This window comes from Pleurodeles waltl, chromosome 1_1 (genome assembly GCF_031143425.1).
Source record: "Pleurodeles waltl isolate 20211129_DDA chromosome 1_1, aPleWal1.hap1.20221129, whole genome shotgun sequence".
Lineage (NCBI taxonomy): Eukaryota > Metazoa > Chordata > Amphibia > Caudata > Salamandridae > Pleurodeles > Pleurodeles waltl.
In genome coordinates this window covers 366761239-366780794 of record NC_090436.1, presented here as the reverse complement: position 1 = coordinate 366780794, position 19556 = coordinate 366761239, and the positions used below count along the sequence as shown (strand labels likewise).

The 19556-nt window shown below is 43.1% G+C and overlaps 1 protein-coding gene across 3 annotated transcripts in view; it reads right to left on the bottom strand.

Annotated features, from left to right (window-relative positions):
* Positions 1-8852, bottom strand: part of SREK1 (splicing regulatory glutamic acid and lysine rich protein 1) — a 423414-nt gene extending 414562 nt beyond the window's left edge. Inside the window, exon 1 of one of the 3 annotated variants that reach the window (XM_069222929.1) lies at positions 8618-8852. In XM_069222929.1, coding sequence (XP_069079030.1) covers positions 8618-8763 — 146 coding nt within the window. In that variant the 5' untranslated portion in view covers positions 8764-8852. The remainder of the gene's footprint in view (positions 1-8617) is intronic. The other 2 variants (XM_069222949.1, XM_069222938.1) reach the window with 2 other exon arrangements.
* Positions 8853-19556: the final 10704 nt, after the last annotated feature.

The following is a 19556-nucleotide window of genomic DNA, read 5'->3' as shown; positions in this document are numbered from 1 at the left end:
GCCCCAAAGGGGGGCAGAAATGGCATAAAAGACCAGCTCATACAGGGCACCCAGGGGGTTAATGTTTCAAGGAAGGGGTGTATTATGCTATTTATTAACCTATTACCATTGTTGAGTGTGGGTAGGGGCAATGACTCACAGAATGGTACCAAATACAATATTATAGTCTGCGTATATGTGTTCATACAATGCATTTTTGATGTCTTGCCATTATCAGGAAGATTGATCTCATGTGTTAAGTACCTGGTAATATAAAATCTGTGAAACAGTAAATAGTGTTCTCATGCCAGTTTTGCTCTACTGTAATAATAAGCGGGTATTAGTAATAAGTGTGCCTAACTAGTTTTAGTACAGTTGCTCTACAGCATATATAGCACTCAAAATTCCTTTTCCCACGGGACCATAAACAGCAAGGCATACAGTTTTATTGCAGGCAAGAAGAAATTATTATGTTAATTGTTATTTAAACTATTGTTCCTGTTGAGGTCAACAATCTATAATGTGAATTATATTTATTAATTGTAAATACTTTGATGATAAATAGTGAATGTTTTATCTTTTTTTCTTAATCAATTCAGTTACACGCTGTATTATTCACATCATCACATACATACAAATCAGAATGATCAAATATAAAACTACCTGTTTTTGCAGGTGGGGGGCGGGGGGTGGACCTGCATCTTTGGTATTTTTTTTTCACCCAGAAGTCCTTGGTCACAATATGTGTTGGAATAATATGTAAGCATTTCATTGAACAAAAAAGACGTTATGGATTTGCCAATGCCTATTCTTTAAAATTTGTAAGCTTCAAATATGTGAAAATCATTTTTTCCGATACACTACTAATCAATGACATGGATTGTTTACACTGCTCCAATACTTCATTACTCTGCCAAAAGTAATCAAGTAGAATGAAATCACTTTTAGACATATTCAGACAGAGTTTTGATTCATTTGAAACATGCATATGAAGGAAATAAGTTTTGTATAAACAAAAGTTAAACTGGTTAGATCGCAAAAGGCTTTTTCTGTAGAGAAGCAGATTCAATCCTATGCAAGGAAAGGTAAGGTGATTTACAGTGCCACGTTCAAAACCCATTTGCATGCAGAGGTTACTAGCTCTGAATTTCCACAATGTATGAAAAAATTTTCAAATCTGTGATAGCTAGGGGTGTGATGAGTTTTCCCAGGAGTGAGGGGAGGGAAACTGTTAGGGAAATTCAATACAAAGTGAAAAGCCAGAATTGTAGCTATGATTACTAGATTACCTTTCCTATGCTTATGTGCTAATTATTCTGTTACGTAGCACAAAGTGAGAAAATACATGTAAATCTCCCATTTTCTCAAGGGGCAATGGGGGAAGATTTTTATGGAAAAATACTAAGTAATGAATAGCACAAAAAAAAAAAAAAACTTGTTTTAATATTATGTATTTAATCACTGCGTATTTACTCGCATATAGTTGATAAAACTATTAGGCTATTTAACCTTTCTTTGCTCTTGGGCATGGTGTCAGCTAACTGGAACAAGCGTAGACAACGCCAATAAGTCTGGCTTTGAAGGAATGTTGCATGGTATGGTGAAGCATTACAACTAAATAGATATGGGTTTGTGTAGAAGCAAACAATAGTAGAATAATATTAGTGTAGGTTAAAAGGTCAAGTGACTGTTGCACTGTCAATCTAGACCTAAAGATCCACGTAGGGTAATGAAAAACAACATATTATCTCATTATTTAAGACATAGCATTCCAATTTAAAGTGTGTGCCCCTGAAAGTTCGGGCTTAGGCAGCTGGATAAATAAACAATGATCACAGATATGGGGAGGTCAAGTGTAATTTTTTGTGGGAGCACAAAATGTGGGCGGAGCCATAGCAGCTCTATACTTATGTTCACTCAGCTGTCTGCCAGACTTTAACAAGCATTTTCAATGCAACGGGTCTCACATTTGTTCGAGTTAGAACTATCAGTGTTGTAAAGCAAAATAAAACGCAACGCGATCGCGTTATGTAAAATGCAGCACAATCGCGATGCGTGGAAAATAAACAGATAAAGTAGTCCAAACTCCAGGCTGAAAACATCGAGCCTCGTATGTTTTTTTGGTACTTTACCGGTGCTGTCTAGGTGGGCTAAACACCGGAAAAGGCATGACATATGCATGCCTTTCACAAATGAAAGCAAGCGGATTTTAAAAGGCAAGCCCACGAACCAATGTAAGTGACTGACGTGGCATGGGCGTGGTTTTAAGCCCAAAGAGAGATTACAGAATGGACGGAGCACTTTGTGCTCGCCCATAAAAAGGGCATAATCTTTTGATTAAAAAAAAAAAAATAGAAAGCCATCCTGGATGCTGCAAACATGAAAACCCGTTGGCCAATATCATGCTACCAGCTCTTGGGAAATAGTAGAAAATCTAGATGCCAGACCACCCTCAGAATTTCTAGAAGACAGCAAAATATTAGATGGCTGGCATATGGGCTTTTGCATTACTAGACAAACAGAAAAGGCTCGAGTGGCACTGACTGACAACATTAAATATAACATGCACGAGACCATGCAGTGGAAATTATATTAGTGGTCTTCAAAAGTAGTTCAGAGGTCTAATAAGTGTTGACGACTAAACTTACAGCGCGGGGTGTTAAGGAAACAGTTTTGGTCACTCCTAGTTGGTCGCTCTAAACCTTTAAGGCTAGCTACTTTTTAGTCTTCCAGTTCACTTATTTCAGCAGGACCCAGGAGTCCTTGTTGTCACCTATGCTTGTTACCTGTATGTCAAACAACTCTTCATGCATTATATGCTTGTTCAGCTGCAGAGCTTTCTTCTACACTGAGCATAAACAGATTATGATTAGGCTGGATCAACAAACCCCTTATTGTGCGAACAACCTGCACAATTGTCTAGGGATGGTTCAGCAGTAGATGAGATGTAACTTTCTAAAGCATCATCACAGCAATATGGAGCTTGTACCGGTGGTCATAGACAATAGAGTTTGTAAGCTGTTTATGCCCTACTTGCCGCTATTAGGCGAAATTTTCATACACCCACACTCCACTGAGGTCCCTCACACACAGAGAATACTTCCATATGGTAATGAAGAAAGCACACCTGCACTCCTTTCTGAAGGCTCATAAAAGGGCTGAAACATGTCAATCTTTTAAAGGGTTGTATTATCCCCTTTTCAGTTTTAACTATACAGTCATGGGAACAGGAACAAGGATGTGACCTCCACTATAGGTTACTTTTTAACAGTTTCTATCTCTGCACGCACAAAATCAAGATTAAAAAAAAAAAATACCTTGCTACAGAAATCTCCCAACTAACATCCATTTTAGGCCTCAATTAAACATGCTTGGGGCCAGGACCGGCGGCCAACCTCCTACGGGCAAGCAAATTACAGCACATAGGGCTGGCAGAAGCGATACAGTTAATAGGGAAAGAGGGCCTATTGACCAATAAGGTTGCGGCTCAATTGTTTGAAGTTGCATGCTTGCATTACTTCTATGAAACCAACCATCCAACTAAAAATAAAATGTGAACCTTAATTTCGCAAAAACTACTAAAAGGACGTACACCAAATCACACACACGCAAAAAAAAATAAAAAATCTGGACAAAGATCCAGCCTTCCGCCAAATTTGAGCCTTAGCACTGTCCACATATATCACTATGGAATTTGCATTTTGGGACCTTCCTTTTTTCCTCAACACCCACTTGGTGAGTTTCCCCGAAACTTTCAAGGAAGGAACTGAGGTGGATGAATTTTTTTTTTCATGAAAATGTTCCTGTGGTAACCATGTCCCAACTATAACTACACAGCAGGGATTGCCATTGTGAGATATTTTATATATCTACACACACACACACCACGGTCACTGGAATTATGAGACTGTTGGCTGGTGCGATTTTTGCATAGTTGTAGATTTGCCATATTATCCATGATCTGCTGCCTAATCTGCATATTTTAGCAAAAAAAATATTTTGGTTCCAGCTTAAACGGTTCAAAGGTTAGTAAAAATGCATTGACACAGGTTGCCGTGAAGTAGAAGGCCCTTGTTTCTTTAGCTTATTTCTATATCTGGGTGCTAAACTGGTACTAATAAAAATAACTAATGCCAAGATAGTGTTAACAAGTCTAAAAATGATGAAATAATTAATTAATACTATCACAAAGTGTGCCACAATATTTACCATTTCCTGCTGCACAATTTATTCAACCCTGTCGCATAATTGGACTCTTTCCTGCTGCATAATTCCAGTGGCCAAGAGAGAGAGACAGACAGACAGACACACAAAGCCCACTGAGGCACTTCCTTTAGCAGTGAAGCTCTACACACTTCTCCAATTCATCTGGTTTTATATGCTTTGATTCGTCCTTGCCATGAGTGCTTTTGTGTGTGAAAGTAGTTGACTGGAATGGATAGAGGTCCTATCTTAAAGTACAAATCCCTTCAATTATTAAGAGATTGTAGACAAGGACTTATTTTGGTATGATCACCCCACCCCCTTAACAGGTTTTTAGAATAATGCAGTGTTTTTTTTTACTCTCTAGTGCACTGGGCCCTGCTGGCCTGGTCCCAGGGCATCTGATCTGACCCCCAAAGCATGTGTACAATTGGCTAATACCCAGTTGTCTCATTTAACTTACCCTAGTATACAATACCAGAAACACCCCGGGCTATTAAGTTAAATGTCACTAGTTGGTAACAGCAGTTAACTATGCCACCATAGCAGTGACAAGGTGAAAATGTGACTAAGCCTGCCACTGCAGCCTAGTGAGGCAGCCTGAAAGCTGCCAACTCAGCAAGGAAAAATAAACCCTTTTCCCCCATGACATATGTATTTTTAATATTAGTAAGCCAACCCTATTGAGGGCCTTGGTATCCTACTATGCAAGGTGCTTAATATTGGAAAGAAGGGCATGTTTCCAGACTGTGAAAACGCAAGGTTGCAGTTTCCACTGTGTAGGAACTATGCAGTGTACCAATGTAGGGGTACATTATGCAGATAGCACGGATGACCCTTATTAGCCGACAGAGGTTAAATTATTAACCCAAAATGCTCTCTTTTGTGGTAGTGTGGGCAAGCAGTTTAGGTTTATCAGACAGTAGTGCTAAGCTTTTATTGGACAAACACTCAATAAATGAGACATACTCAAGAAGAAACACAAGACCAATTATTAAAATAATAACACTTTCTATATTCTTTTTAGATACCAAAAATCTTCACAATAAGGCAAGTACTGTTCGAGATATCACTTTGCACAGTGAAGTTAAATATTGCACACAAATGCTCTTTTAAGCAGTAATGCTTTTTAATGGATTAAGAACATATTCTGCATAACGGTACTTGCGGACGTTTCTCAGAGGTCCGCTTTAGGTCTTAAGGTGCTAGGGGGTCAAGGTCACGAGAACTACCCACAGTTCGGTTTTACCTGCTCTGGGGTGTCCCAGTGCAGAGGTGCTGGACGAGTTTGGTGCCCTGTGCACTGAATGGTTGGCGAAAAGGGGGGCCACTTAGAAACAGGCTGCAGATGGGTACAAAGACAAGTGTGGGAGATCCCAACGGTGGGACTCAGTTTGTGAGGGCCTTGAGAGCAAGGGTACACAGTCCATAGTTATGGGGCCGGGGTGCTTGGGGTGAAGAGGGGTTTGGTCAGCTGGTCCGGTGTGTCAAAGGCACTCACAATGTTAGGCTAGATCTGCAAAAGCAAAAGAAAGATAGTAAGGTCAATTCAGTCATTCCTCGGGGGTAGGCCATCTTTTTGCAGCAGTGGTGTCTGGCCCAGACACAAACAAGCCTTGGTGCTTGCATCTGCTTTGGTACCTCGGGTATTGGTGCAGGACGACACCTAATGGGCTTGCCAGCTCCAAACTTGAGAGGGAAAACGGGTCTGTCCTGACCTCTTCCTGGGCGACTGCTGCGTCAGTGGACCCAGTGGTCAGCAAATCAGTGAACCGGGTGTCGGTTGCAGGGATGCTGGCTGGTGTGTGACGTAATGGCTGCCCTCTGAGGCTTTTGTTAGATGCCAAGCTGCAGGACGAGTTGGTTCCATGCAACTGTCAAGAGAGCAGCAGGTAGGCAGGATTTGCCGACAAAAGTATGGGCTGGTCCACAGTTCTTGCGCTGGTCAGCTCTTCTTTGTCCTCCTCCTTCTTCAGTCAGAAGAATCTAAGTTTTGATGTCAAGGGGACCAACTTAATACTCCATTTAGGGGTGTTTAGGGGAGTGTAGAGTAGTAGCCACAGGCCTACTTATCCCTGGGGTGCCGTTACCCCGTATATCACCACTTCCTGTGGGGAGTGGACATAACCCTGTCCCAGAATTCCCAAAGCCACCAAAAACAAGCTAGTGGACCCCTTCCCTCATGGCGCATCTTAGGATTGTGACTAGCCTGGTAGTGCAACACGTCTCAACCACTGCCAATTTCCCACCTGTCCTGGTGCCAAATAGGCCTTATGGGAGGGGGTGGCTTTCACCTCGAGGGGGTCAGAAATCTGTCTGAGGTGGCAGGCTGGTCGATACCAGTCAGCCAGCGTTCCAAGAGTCTGGTAGGTTTCAAGTGGGACCTCTAAAGTGCCCTCAGGGTGCATGTCATAATAAATCCAATACAGGCATCAGTGAGGATTTGTTACAGCAAGGTGTTTGATACCAAACACCATAGGTTTCAGGGAAGCCATTATGTAGCTGGGTAACTCATGATGACCAGTGCCCAGTACATACCTTAAGATGGCGTCCCTGTTCACTTGTAACATCTAGTAATTGTACTAGACATCACAGGGCCACATCTGCTCATGCTAATATGTCAGCAGATAAAATATAATGCACTCTGTATTAGGGCTCTAAGGCCTGCAGTAGGGGTGACATACATATATTAGATGCAGTGTGTTGGGGCATGGCACATGAGTGACACCATGAAACAACTGAGAGTGGCACACAGTGCTGGAATAAAGGGGAAATCCAGCAGCTATTACTGCGCTGGATTGCAGATCCATCTGACCTCAGAGAAATATGCTGAATTTGTCCCCAAGTAATTTGCCAGTACCAGGACGCAATGTAGCAGCACCCACTTGTTGTCCTCTCTCTGTTCAGTGAAGCAGCATGCAAACAATGAGGGGTTCTTTCATATTTTATATTCCAGCTGTGCCTAAACACAAAGGACTATTAGCTCTCCTTTTGTTCGAGTAAAGTCCCTGGCTGGGAGCTATTTGGAGCCCAACACCTAGATGCCAATGTAATGGAGAGGATACAAAGGAACACAGCTTAGCATCACTTCACTAGTAATTAAGAGAAACTATGAAGTGGAAACTAGCTTTTGACTGCTTTCAATACCTGGATATAAGATATGTATGCATTGAAAAGATGGCAGAAGAATTAGCTTGTACGAGTATTTACAAAAACAACTTTAAAAGCACGTACTTTTTTTTTTTATTTAATTCACATGCACACATAGTACATTGACAATATATCACGCAATTGTGTAAATCAATGTATAGAACGTTACATAAAACAATAAGGGTTTCTAGGTGTGGAGTCACATCAACTTTACAGGTAGGGATTCTATGTTAAGAGTGCCTGGCTCTGGATTAAAACACTACATAGTGCTTGTATTTGGCTGTACTAATAAGGTTTTATCACTAACCAAATAGACATTAGCAGCCTTACAACAGACTGTGAAAAAACAAGGCTCTAAACCCCATGCCTTGCAGTTTGCATGCAGGTTCTCAATGCCAATGTACAGCTCCCTGTGTCAAAAGCAGTGACCCACTTAGCTATAAAATGAACATCTATCACCTGTATGTTACACAATGTCCTTTGCAGGAGTCAAAACTGACCAGACAAAACAATAACCTCTACAGCAAGTGCATTAACCACCAAAGTTATCTTTCGATTATTATTATTCTTTAAGATTTACAGACCAAAGAAAGCTCACTGCACCAGGTTCCTTAACTTCCCTTTTTCAACCAATTAAGGCATAACTTATTTACTGTCAGGTTTCTCTTTGTAAATTTCTTTGTGGCGGAGTTTTTAAAAGATAAATATGATAAATAGACTGACAGACTGTTTTTCATGACTCCGCCTCTCGCGAGCCCGCCCACTTGACCCTCAATGTATGGCCTCCAGAAGTAATGCTTTTCCAATTCCAGCACTAGCCACATTATGCATGACGAATAGAAACAGTAGTGATTATCAACACAAAACTGGGTACCGACCTCCAAAATGTGATACAGTCGGTCGCCCTGTGCAACTATCCGCGTTACGTCACGTGTTGATTCCCAAAGCTTAAAGATTTAACGTAAATTAACACGTGTTTGCGCCCATCACTGCAGAAGCTGGGAACAAAATACTTTTCATTAAGCAGGGGGATTGTGAAAAGTCGGTGCCTCTCTCATTTTCCATTTCTGGGCTTCTTCAAACTAGAGCCAATGCAGACCTCATTTATCTACAGCTTTTAGTAACATGTAAAAGAATGGCCAAGTAGCAGATCCGCTCGCCAAAGACCCTTGGAGCTCTAAGTTTCCAGAGATCATCATCGGGATTGGGGCTATGCCCCTAAATATGAAAACGTAGATCGGAGAGAGGTCAGAGGAGGTTCCCTAGCCCTCAAGGCCGCACTTACTCTGGCGGATAGAGCCGCAGCTCTTCGATGTCCCCCAGGAAGGTGAAGAGGGTACGCATCTGCTCACTGGTGACAGCGGCGGACAGGTTTGTAACCTGGATCACGGAGGTAAGAGGGAGTCCGGTGCTACTCATCATCATCATCATTGCGGCGCCCGCGGCCGCAGCAGCAGAAACGGAAAAACTGCTAGAACCGTCTGTACGTAAGTGCAACTAGATGGGCCTCAGCAACACACATGCGCATAACCGCCACACCAATAGGTTGGACCTCTGCGAGAGAACGTCATCAACGTAGTGACGTTAGGGCGTGCAAGCCTAGACCGCTCAACTTGAGTTGTACCATATTAAACCTGGGCCGCGACATTTTCCCCCTACACTATAAGCATGTAAAAATTCGCCTTCTGTTGCGAAGTTCACACAACATTTTTAAAGTCAGTTTAGTGGAGGGATATTTAGTGATTTGAAGATTTGTATGCGATATGATGGGAGATTTTGGTGGATTCCTTTTCCCCTCGTGTTATGTTCAAACAAGTCTTACATTACCAGCAAGTTTCCTCTGTTCAGGCCCATCATTTCTAGGCCTTCCGTTTTATAGTGTTAGTCTTTCCGGGCCTGGAAGTAACAAGCATTGCGAAAGTCAAATGATCTTACCTATGCAAGAGCAATTGGCTGTGACAATGTGTTTTAGCCATGTTGTACACCAGACTGGCTGCTGTTCATCATGGCTAAATGTTAGTGGCCTGGAGAAGAGCGGTGTTGAGTGTTGTAGAGTAGAATGACGAAAAGTGGAGTAGAGTGACAAAGAGTGTCTATATTGAAGTGGCACAGCGTGGAGTTGCCTAGAGTGGTATACACCGAAGTGACACAGAGTAGAGTGGATTGGTGTAAAGTGGTGTAGAGTACAGTATCATAGAGTGGTGTAGAGTATTATGCCATATAGTGCAGTGGCATAGAGAGCAGTGAAGCAGAGTAGAGTGGCATAGAATTCAGTGGCAGAAAGTGCAATGTTGCAGTGTAGTGTGTCAATGTAGTGGAGAAGAGTGGCGTAGAGTACAGTGATGCACAGTAGAGTACAGTGATATAGAGTGCAGTTGTGAAGAGTGCAGTGGTTAAGAATAAAGTTACATTGAGTGGAGTAGAGTGACAGAGAGCAGTGCTGTGGAGTAGATTGTTTCAGAGTAGAGTGAAGTGGCATAGAGTTGAGTGGTGTAGGGTAGAGTGCATTTGTGCAGAGTGATATAGAGAATAATGCCATAGGTTAAAGTGGTGTAGAGTGCAGTGGTGCAGAGTAGATTAGAGCGGCGTACAGTGGATTGGCATAGAGTGCAGGGGCAGAGAGTGTTAAGTGCATTAGCGTAGACTGTATTGGCATAGAGTGCAGTGACATAGAGGGCAGTGTTGCAGTGTCATAGAATACAGTGGCGTAGAGTGGAGTTGTGCAGAGTAGATTGGTTTGGCCTAGACTGGAGTGCTGTAGATTGCAGTGGCAAAAAGTGCAGTGGTGTAAAACAGTGTGGTGAAGAGTGCATTGCCATAGAGTAGAGTGGTACAGGGTTGAGTAGAGAGGCATAGCATGAAGTGGTGTAGAGTGCAGTGGTGTGGAATTGTGCAGAGCAGAGTGCAGTGGTGTGGATTGTTGCAGAGTGGCATTATATACAATACAATTTCAATTGAAATTATCATTACATTTGCACAGACATACAGTTTTACTAATAAAACTTAAAATTATACAGTGCACAGCCGAAAATGTGTGGAAAATGCATAACCTAGTTTAATTAGTTTTGATCATAATAAAGTATTTGTTTCCACCATAATTCAGAATTAACAAAAAATGTGCTTCATTTGTGCATTCATTATTCTGATATACTTATACAGTTCATATAAATTTTGTCATGTGCTAGAGAACTCTTTCTTACCCCCACTGTCCAGCAAGATGGTCACATAAATTGGCACTTCGAAGATCCATCAATAACGGCATACCCAGATTACACAATGGAAGTGCAACGGAAAACGGGGTCATTCATGGCGGTTAAACACCACCTCCGCGCTCTACAAATCAAATATGCTCTTCTTTATCCAGCAAAACTTAAGATCATAGACCAAGAGACAACACATATTTTCCAATCACCCAAAGACGTATGGACTTGGCTTCACGCCCAGGGCCTGGTGACGGCAACAGAGGAGGAGAAAGAGGCGGACACATGGATCACCCCCGAAGCCGAGACGACGTAGCAGAAAACCAGCTAGAACCCACCCAAACCAAGAACAGGTGGCGGTGGAACATGATCAAACAGTAGCGGCAGCCATACGCTGCTGTAAGAACCCCTTTAACACTCTTCGCTCAGAGCACGCACAAACACCAGGATCGGACACTGGCTCTGAGATCTCAGAGACTGGCAGCAATAAAGCCCCACATATTACGTCTGGCTCAGTGGATGGCATTATTTGACAGACAATAGCAAGCTATGCGAATATTGTACTTTACTGCCATCTATATATCTCACCGTAGATCACCTGGACATCCTCGTGAACACCACTTAACTTGATCCTCTCTCTTTGCATCAATCATCAAGGGCCCCGTAACGGGGTATATTATCATTAAAACTTGTCACTACCACACCATGATGTACCTTTGGACACGTTGTTCATTGAGACACAGAGACACTTGTTATTTGTTACTGGTTAACACATATTGGGCGGCACAACATATAGTTGCGGCCCAGGAAGGATTGTTTTCATTGTTGAGGTTTTTTCCTCTTAGTTCTTTATATGTTTCACCATGCTCATTAATATGCAATTTTGAACACCATCGTAGCTTGAAATACTGGGCCACATCCTCACAGCTGCTCATAAAAATGCATGTCTTTGAAAGTGTAGTGCACAAAAGTGATACATTGTCTGTAGTACCTCGAATGAATGATGTCTCACACACAACAACCGTCTCAAGCCCAACAATAAAGAGTCCTGACCTGGAATGTCAGAAGTATGGCAACATACATTAAACAATATAAAATACACTCATATCTCAAACGTCATAGGGTACATATTGCACTGCTTCAAGAAACGCATCTCATGAAAGCTGAATTTGCGAAGGTAGGATCTCGCTGGCGAGGTCAAGTATATGGCACTGTTACGTCAGCATTCACCAAAGGTGTTCTAGTATGGCTAGCTCCTGGCATTCCTTTTGCCCTCACTTCCCAGATAATAGATAAGGAGGGTAGATATGTGATACTGGAGGGTAGGCTAGACGGCACACCCATTAACCTAGCGGCTGTCTATGCTCCAAATACTAATCAGACCCCCTTTCTAGATTCCCTCACACCTGCCCTGTTCAATGACCCACTTGCTCCTACGATCTGGGGCGGATATTTCAATTGGATTATGGATCCACAACTAGACCGATCTCACCCCCCAATATCGTCAACCCCCGGTCTAAGAAATACTCGTCATTTCCGAACCTGGAGTACACACATGGGATTAGTTGATGTATGGCGATTGAATCACCCACAAGATCGTGAATACTAATTTTACTCCCCGGTACACGACCTTCATACCAGGATAGATATTTTATTTAGTACCACCAATACAGGCCCCCTTTTGAACCACACAGAATATCTTGCAAAAACACATTCTGACCATAACCCACTAACAGCCCTTATGTCTTGGGGTACACCGCAGCCCGCTATACCCACTTGGCGCCTGCAAACAGAGGCCTTGCTAGATCCTCCGTTCCGTGAATCATTGTCTGACACTATTCGGCAATATTTCCTAACAAATGCTGACACTGCTTCCTCCTGTGCAACGGAATGGGAAACACATAAAGTGGTAATTCGTGGGCTCTGTATGGCCACAACTTGGGGAGTAAGACAGAAATTAACCCGTGACCTTATTAAGATTGAACATGACTTACATCAAGAAGAAATACATGCCACGGAACCCTCCGGGTCCTGTACACAATTACTTCAACTCAGACGACGTAGACATGAAACAGAATCCACTTTAAGTCACTATGATTATCGTACACGCATGGCCTTACAACATGCTCAGGGAGAGCGATCGGATAAGGTGCTTGCCTGGCTCCTCTGAGAGGCGAACCATAGAACGCCAGCAATGGCCATCCTGTTGCCAGATGGACATATGGCCACATCACAGCTCGCAATAAACAACGCTTTTCGCACTTACTACCAACGGCTTTATGAACGTCCAGCTGATTTGAACACAGAGAGGGCATACACATAGAAGAACCCATACAATTAGATGAACTCGCGGCCGCCGTCAAACAAATGGCGTGGGGCAAGACACCAGGCACTGATGGCTTGCCCATTGAATACTATGCCACATATCCCACCACCCTCTTTCCACGATTGTTAGAAGTCTACCAAGGCATTTCAACAGGGCTTCCTGCCACGCTCCTTGAGGGAGGCTCTTATCGTAGTGCTACCTAAACCAGGGCGTGATACAAGTGATGTAAGATCCTACCACCCTTTATCAATACTTAACCTAGACTGCAAAATTCTAGGTAAGATACTTGCTAACCGCCTGCTACCTGTAATGCATTCTTTGGTACACTACGATCAATCAGGCTTTATACCAGGCCGCACCACATTTATAAATATCAGACGTCTCTTACATTTAATACACAATACACCGACGGAAGATATGTATCGCGTGGCAGTCTCTTTAGATATAGAGAAGGCCTTTGATACATTAGGATGGGACTTCTTATTTGCTTGTCTGGAAAAAATGGGATTTGGTCCTCGCCTTTTGCGCTGGGTTAGGACGCTATATGGAGAGCCACTAGCAAGAGTAAAAACAGGGAGGGTAATATCGAACTGCTTTAATATACAACACGGCACACAGCAGGGCTGCCCCCATCACCGCTGTTATTTGCTTTAGCTATGGAACCCCTGGCATGCTACCTACACTCCAAAGCTGAAGCCTGGGGTATATGGGATTCCCAGAGATTCCATGTGGTGTCCTTACATGCGGACGATGCTCTTGTATATATCAGAGATGTGCACTCCACGCTCCCTGAACATGAACACTTACTTTCACTTTTTGGGACAGCGTCAGGACTCCAGGTTAATTGGCCTAAATCATGTGTCTTTCCACTAGTACTATATCCTCCCTCTAGACGCCTTACCGCGAATAATACACAATTGCAGTGGCAATACGACACATTCAAATAATTAGGAGTATATATTTATCATTCGACTAAAAATCTCCTAGATGGCAATCTGACTAAAGCGCTAACGTCTGCCCGCACATCCCTCACTTTTTGGCAATCGCTACCTCTATCCCCAATGGGCAGAATAGCGATATCTAAGATGTTAATTCTACCCCGGTTGCTGTATTACTTCTTAGCGCTACCTGTTGCAGTACCACAAGCCTTTTTCAGAGCACTGAACAGTTTACTACTGGACTTAATATGGGGAGACAAACGTCGCAGAGTAGCACTTTCTGTACTCCAGGGACCGCTCCATGAAGGTGGCCTAGGCGCCCCACACTTTGAGTCCTATTATGCAGCAGCGCAACTACAAAGGCCAACTACGTGGTTGACTTCTCCGCTACACCCGGAGACACTTGAGGTAATAGCCCAACTGGGTACCACAACACTATACACGTGGTTGACCAGCACCAGGATGGGTGGTTCTACCATGACTCCATTACTAAAAATGGCATGTACATCCTGGTATCGTTACTTATGCCCCAAACAATCACCCAATCCACACTCTCCGGCGATAACACTGTGGGATATACCTGGAATACCACAGAATATGCCAACCCAGACACAAGCACTATGGGTAGATAAGGGCATCACACGAATGGAACACCTCTTTTCAGATGGTGTACTCAAATCTTTTCAAGATATGATTGCTGAATATGACATTGCACCAGGACAGTTTACACTATAATAAAAGGCATGCGTCACATATGGGGCCCAGAGAATACTGAACCACCCACCTCTCAGGTCTTACATGCCATACTGTCAGCAACGACAAATAAACACATCATTTCCACTCTATACATAGCACTCCGTGCACCCACTAATACCCTACTACAAACAACACATGAAAAATGGAATACGGTGCTACCAAACTCACTGACAACACCAGAGTGGAACTTAACACTGCGCTCAGTAAAGGAGATCTCTCGTAATGCCAGATTTAGATTCACTCAATTTAATTATATACACCAAGCATACTTAGACCCCCAACGTCTTCCCCTTATGTACCCAACACATGAACCTGTTTGCCCGGGATGTGCTACATCCCCAGTGGGATTTTATCACATGGTATGGGATTGCCAGAATTTACAGACTGTCTGGCACACAATCATTGTAACAATTTCTGAAATAACAGAGTATACCCCACCTGCGACACCGTCCTCTTGCCTGTTAAGTATTCGAACCAAAACACACAAAAACGTTCTCTGGTCTGCCGTACACATCAGTTTAAAGAGCACCATGGCATCCCTGACACCTATTAAAACATATGTACACCAATGTCAATGTCCCCTGTAATTATGTTGAATCAAATCGAAGTGTGAATGCATTTGCCATTGAAATCCAATAATCAGACCTTTATTGCAGGAATAGCACCCCACGCACAACATGGTGTGGAGTAAACAGAAATGTCTAGCTAGTTATTCATCATGTCACATGGCACTTGAAAACCTTGTTACAGTCTACAGACCCAACACCCCCATAGAGAATAAGTCAGACCGACAGTATGCAGTACAGACAACATCAGCAAACAGTACCCCTTAGTCACTGGAAGTATAGTTGGATCAGTTGGTTACTGGAGTGTACATCTTTCCCCTCTTCATCATCATCATCACACTCATCCCCTCTCAGAGGAAGCAGGTCTGGATATACAGCATCCTCCTCCTCCAAGAGGGGAATAGAATTCCTCACAGCCACGTTGTGCAGCATGCAGCAGGCCACCAATATTCTACACACCTTCTCAGGGCCATAGCACAGGGAATCCCCAGAGATATGGAGGCAATGGAATCTAGCCTTCAGGAGACCTATAGAGCGCTCAATCACCCTCCTAGTACGTCCATGGGCTCATTGTAATTCCTCTCAGCATCTGTTCTAGGATTCCTCACTGGCGTCATGAGCCAATGCATGTTGGGGTAACCAGAATCACCTGCAAAAGTGGGAAAAACATGACTGTAACTAACTACCCTCAGTTGCAGAGAGCCTGGCTGTCAGCAATCTACAGTAAAATTGTCAGCCACACTCACCTATGATCCATCCTTTATCCCCTTGTAGTTGTTCCATCATGTGTGGCACAATGCTGTTCCTCAGCACAAATGGATCATGGACTGATCCAGGGAACATAGCATTCACATGTGAGATGTACTGGTCTGCAGTACACACCAATTGAATGTTCATAGAGTGAAAGTTCTTCCTGTTTCTGTACACCTGTTCACTTACTCTTGGTGGGATGAGAGCTATGTGGGTGCCATCGAAGGCACCTGTCATATGGGGAATGTTGGCAAAGGCATAAAAGTCTGACTTGATGGCAGGTAGTTCAGCACTTCGGGGAAACCTCACATATGACTGCAGGTTCCCGCTGATCTTTTTAAATCAGAAATTGATCTTTGGGGTCCGCTAGTTACAAATGTTTTGAATAGTGTGGTAAACAGTAACGTGCCCCTTTCATGGAAATCGGCCATTATTGTTCCTATCTTTAAAAAAGGTAATAGACAAGATCCTTCCTGTTACAGACCAATCTCTCTTATTGATTCGACGGCAAAGATTTTAGGTAGTGTGATCTTGTCCCGGTTAGAAGACTGGGTGTCCGAGGCCCAGATTTTATCCCCTATTCAATTTGGTTTTAGACCTGGTGTAGGCACAGTTGAGCAAGTTTTAAACTTGCAGCTGATACTCAGCAAATATGTGACAGTCAAAAAAGAGTCTATTCACATGGCTTTCATTGATCTAACCAGTGCCTTTGATATGGTTAATAGGTCAAAGTTATGGCAAATTTTGGAAGCCTTAGGCTGTGATCCGCCTCTATTGGAGCTTATTAAACGCCTACACACAGACCTAACAATTTCTGTTCAGGTCGGCTCACATGGGCAGAGAACCTCCCCCATCCCGTCAACTAGGGGCGTAAGGCAGGGATGTATTTTAGCCCCTTTTCTCTTTCTGATTTATATAAATGGGCTCTATGATTCACTTTTAAAACATGCAAAGGACATACCGAAGATGGGTCAGAGACACCTTCCAGTTTTATTATACGCTGACGATGCAGTTTTAATTGCCCGTACTGCTAACGGTTTACAGGGACTACTGGATGTATTTTACGATTTTATGCTGAATCTGGATCTGAAAGTAAATTATCCCAAGACTTTTGTTATGACTTGTGGCCCACGCAATACAAAGTCTAAACTATTTTCTATGGGAGGGCACACTCTTAATAAGGTAAAAGAATTTTGTTATCTAGGCATGTACATGAGTTCTTCTCTGTCCTGGAAGACACACATTAATTTTAAGCTCCAACAGTTGATAAGGAACAATGAAGCAATTTTTCGCTTTTCAAATAAACTAGGTCACAGACCCCCTGCTCAGTTGAAAACTCTTTATAATTCCAAATGCACTGCATCAGTCCTTTATGGGGCAGGCGTCTGGGGCTATAATAAAATACCGTCTCTTCAGAGTGTAGAAAATAAATTCCTGCGCAGATTATTGTTGGTTCCAAAATGCACCGCAAACATAATCTGCCATGAAGAACTGGGGCAGTGCTTTTTGGAGGACAGGGTCTTTATGGCTCCCCTACTGCTGTGGATCAAATGTTGGTCAAACCCTATGGCAAGTTTGGTCCAAGACTGTATCTCTGATTGTCTTCAATTGGAATACTCAAATAGGATTCCCTGGCTTATGTTTCTGCAAAACTCCTTTGAGAACCTAGGGCTTAGATATATGTTTGATGATCCCCATCTATTAACCACAAACTCTAGGTCTGTTTTGAAGTCTACTTATTCCAAGCACATATCAGAGCTGAGATTTTATAGTTCCCTGAAATTGAAATCTTTCGATTCTTATTCTCGGATTGTGACTGTTCCATGCCTTGAACCCTATTTGTCTTGGTTTTCAAGTTTTAAAATAATTTCCTTTTTAACACTTTTTAGACTTAATCTAATTCATTTTAAGGTAGCTTTCCCTGAACCATGTTTCTGGAAAAAGGATTTACCGCTTTGTCCCTGTGACTCCAAATCAACCCAGAGCACTTTGCATTTTTTTCTTTTTTGCCCTTTATATGCTGCACCTAGAGGGGCCTTTATTTTACCCACGTTACGTCTTTTTAGACCTATTCATTATAAGGAAGCCCTGCTATACCTTCAGAGATTGCCTAATATCCAAATTTGTCACCATGTATTAGACTTTGTCACAGCTTCTTTACGTATTAGGAAAAGGCCTACTCCTTTTTAAATATTTTACGTACGTATAGTATATCCTTTTAACGCTAACATTTGTACTTTTCTGACTTTGTGATTTTTAATCATGTCTAGTATATTTATCTATGTATGTTAAGGGGTTTCAAATTGGATGTTCATCTGGTGCTTCCAGTAATGGTTTTAAAGTTTTATTTTACTATTTATAGATTGGGAAATGTGTCTTGGTTTGTACTTTTATGGCAATTGCCGAATAAAGTTATTTGACTGACTGACTGACTGACTGCAGGTGTTGTACAAATTCATCCAGGAATCTGGACAGGATGAGGCAAACTTTGGCTGTGAAAACCCTGCACCCATGCCTACAGTCACCTGCAACAAGCCCGTGGCCAGGAAATAGAGTACAGAGAGCACTTGTACTTCAGTAGGGATGGCATGCTGATTCCGATTAGCCGGTCTCAGTCCTGGATCCAGTAATGCACAAAGTTTATGAATAGTAGCACGAGTGAGTCTGTAATTGATAATGATGTGACATTCCACCATGGTCTCCAAATCAACAAGTGGTCTGTACACAGATGGGGCCCTCCCTCGCCACATGGGTCTGTACCTAGGAGGAGTGGAGAACACATCTGAGGTACACAAATTCATTTGCACAACATATTGTTTATATAACACTGCTGTCAAACAAGTAGGTGACACATAAGCATTGTAGGATGTTCAACTGTAGTTTCATGTCCTAACTGATACATCTGGACTGTTGTGCTGAGTAAATTGTCTTTTGGCCATGCGTTTGAGGGCTGGGGTCCATAGGGGCAGCATGGAGCCAATGACCAAATATTAACTGCGTAGTAGTTTGCAAAATGTCAGCCCTCTGTCATCCAGATATGTAGCAGTGGAAGTGACCTCATACCGCTAGCGGTTGTCGTAATGGTGTAAGGCAGTGTTCTCCGCCATGCACCCATTCATTGATTAACATGGTTGTCAATGGGAAATATGGGCCTATCATGATCGCCGCTGGCGGTGACGGTGCACACCACCGCAGAGCGTACGCTATTTCGTAACCCCAGCTTCACTTGAATCCCGGATTCCGTGCATGCAAGTACTCCACTGAGTGTGCTGCTGTGTCCTGACTCTGGTCCTAGAAATGGCACGAGTCACAGGGGAAAGGGCCCCCACCTTCACCACTGAGGAGCTGGACAAGCTGGGGGACAGGGTCCTACCTGTGCATGCCAAGCTATATGGTCGACCAGAGGTGCAGGTGAGTTGGCAGATTGGGGTGCATGGATGTGTGTGATGGTGGTGGATGCCTGTAAACATGTGTGCATGATTTGTAACTGCACAGCCTTTTAATGCATGACAATCTGCGTGAGCGAGGTGCTGTTATGCTGTTTTAAGTGTCTGTCCCATGGGGGATGTATGGCCAGTGGTATCACATGTGCTTTTTCTGACCTCAGTGTTTCTTTCCTGTGTGTCTACTGCAGGTCAGCGCCCATCAGAAGAGGGGACTCTGGCACGCCATCGCCAGGGAGGTGCGG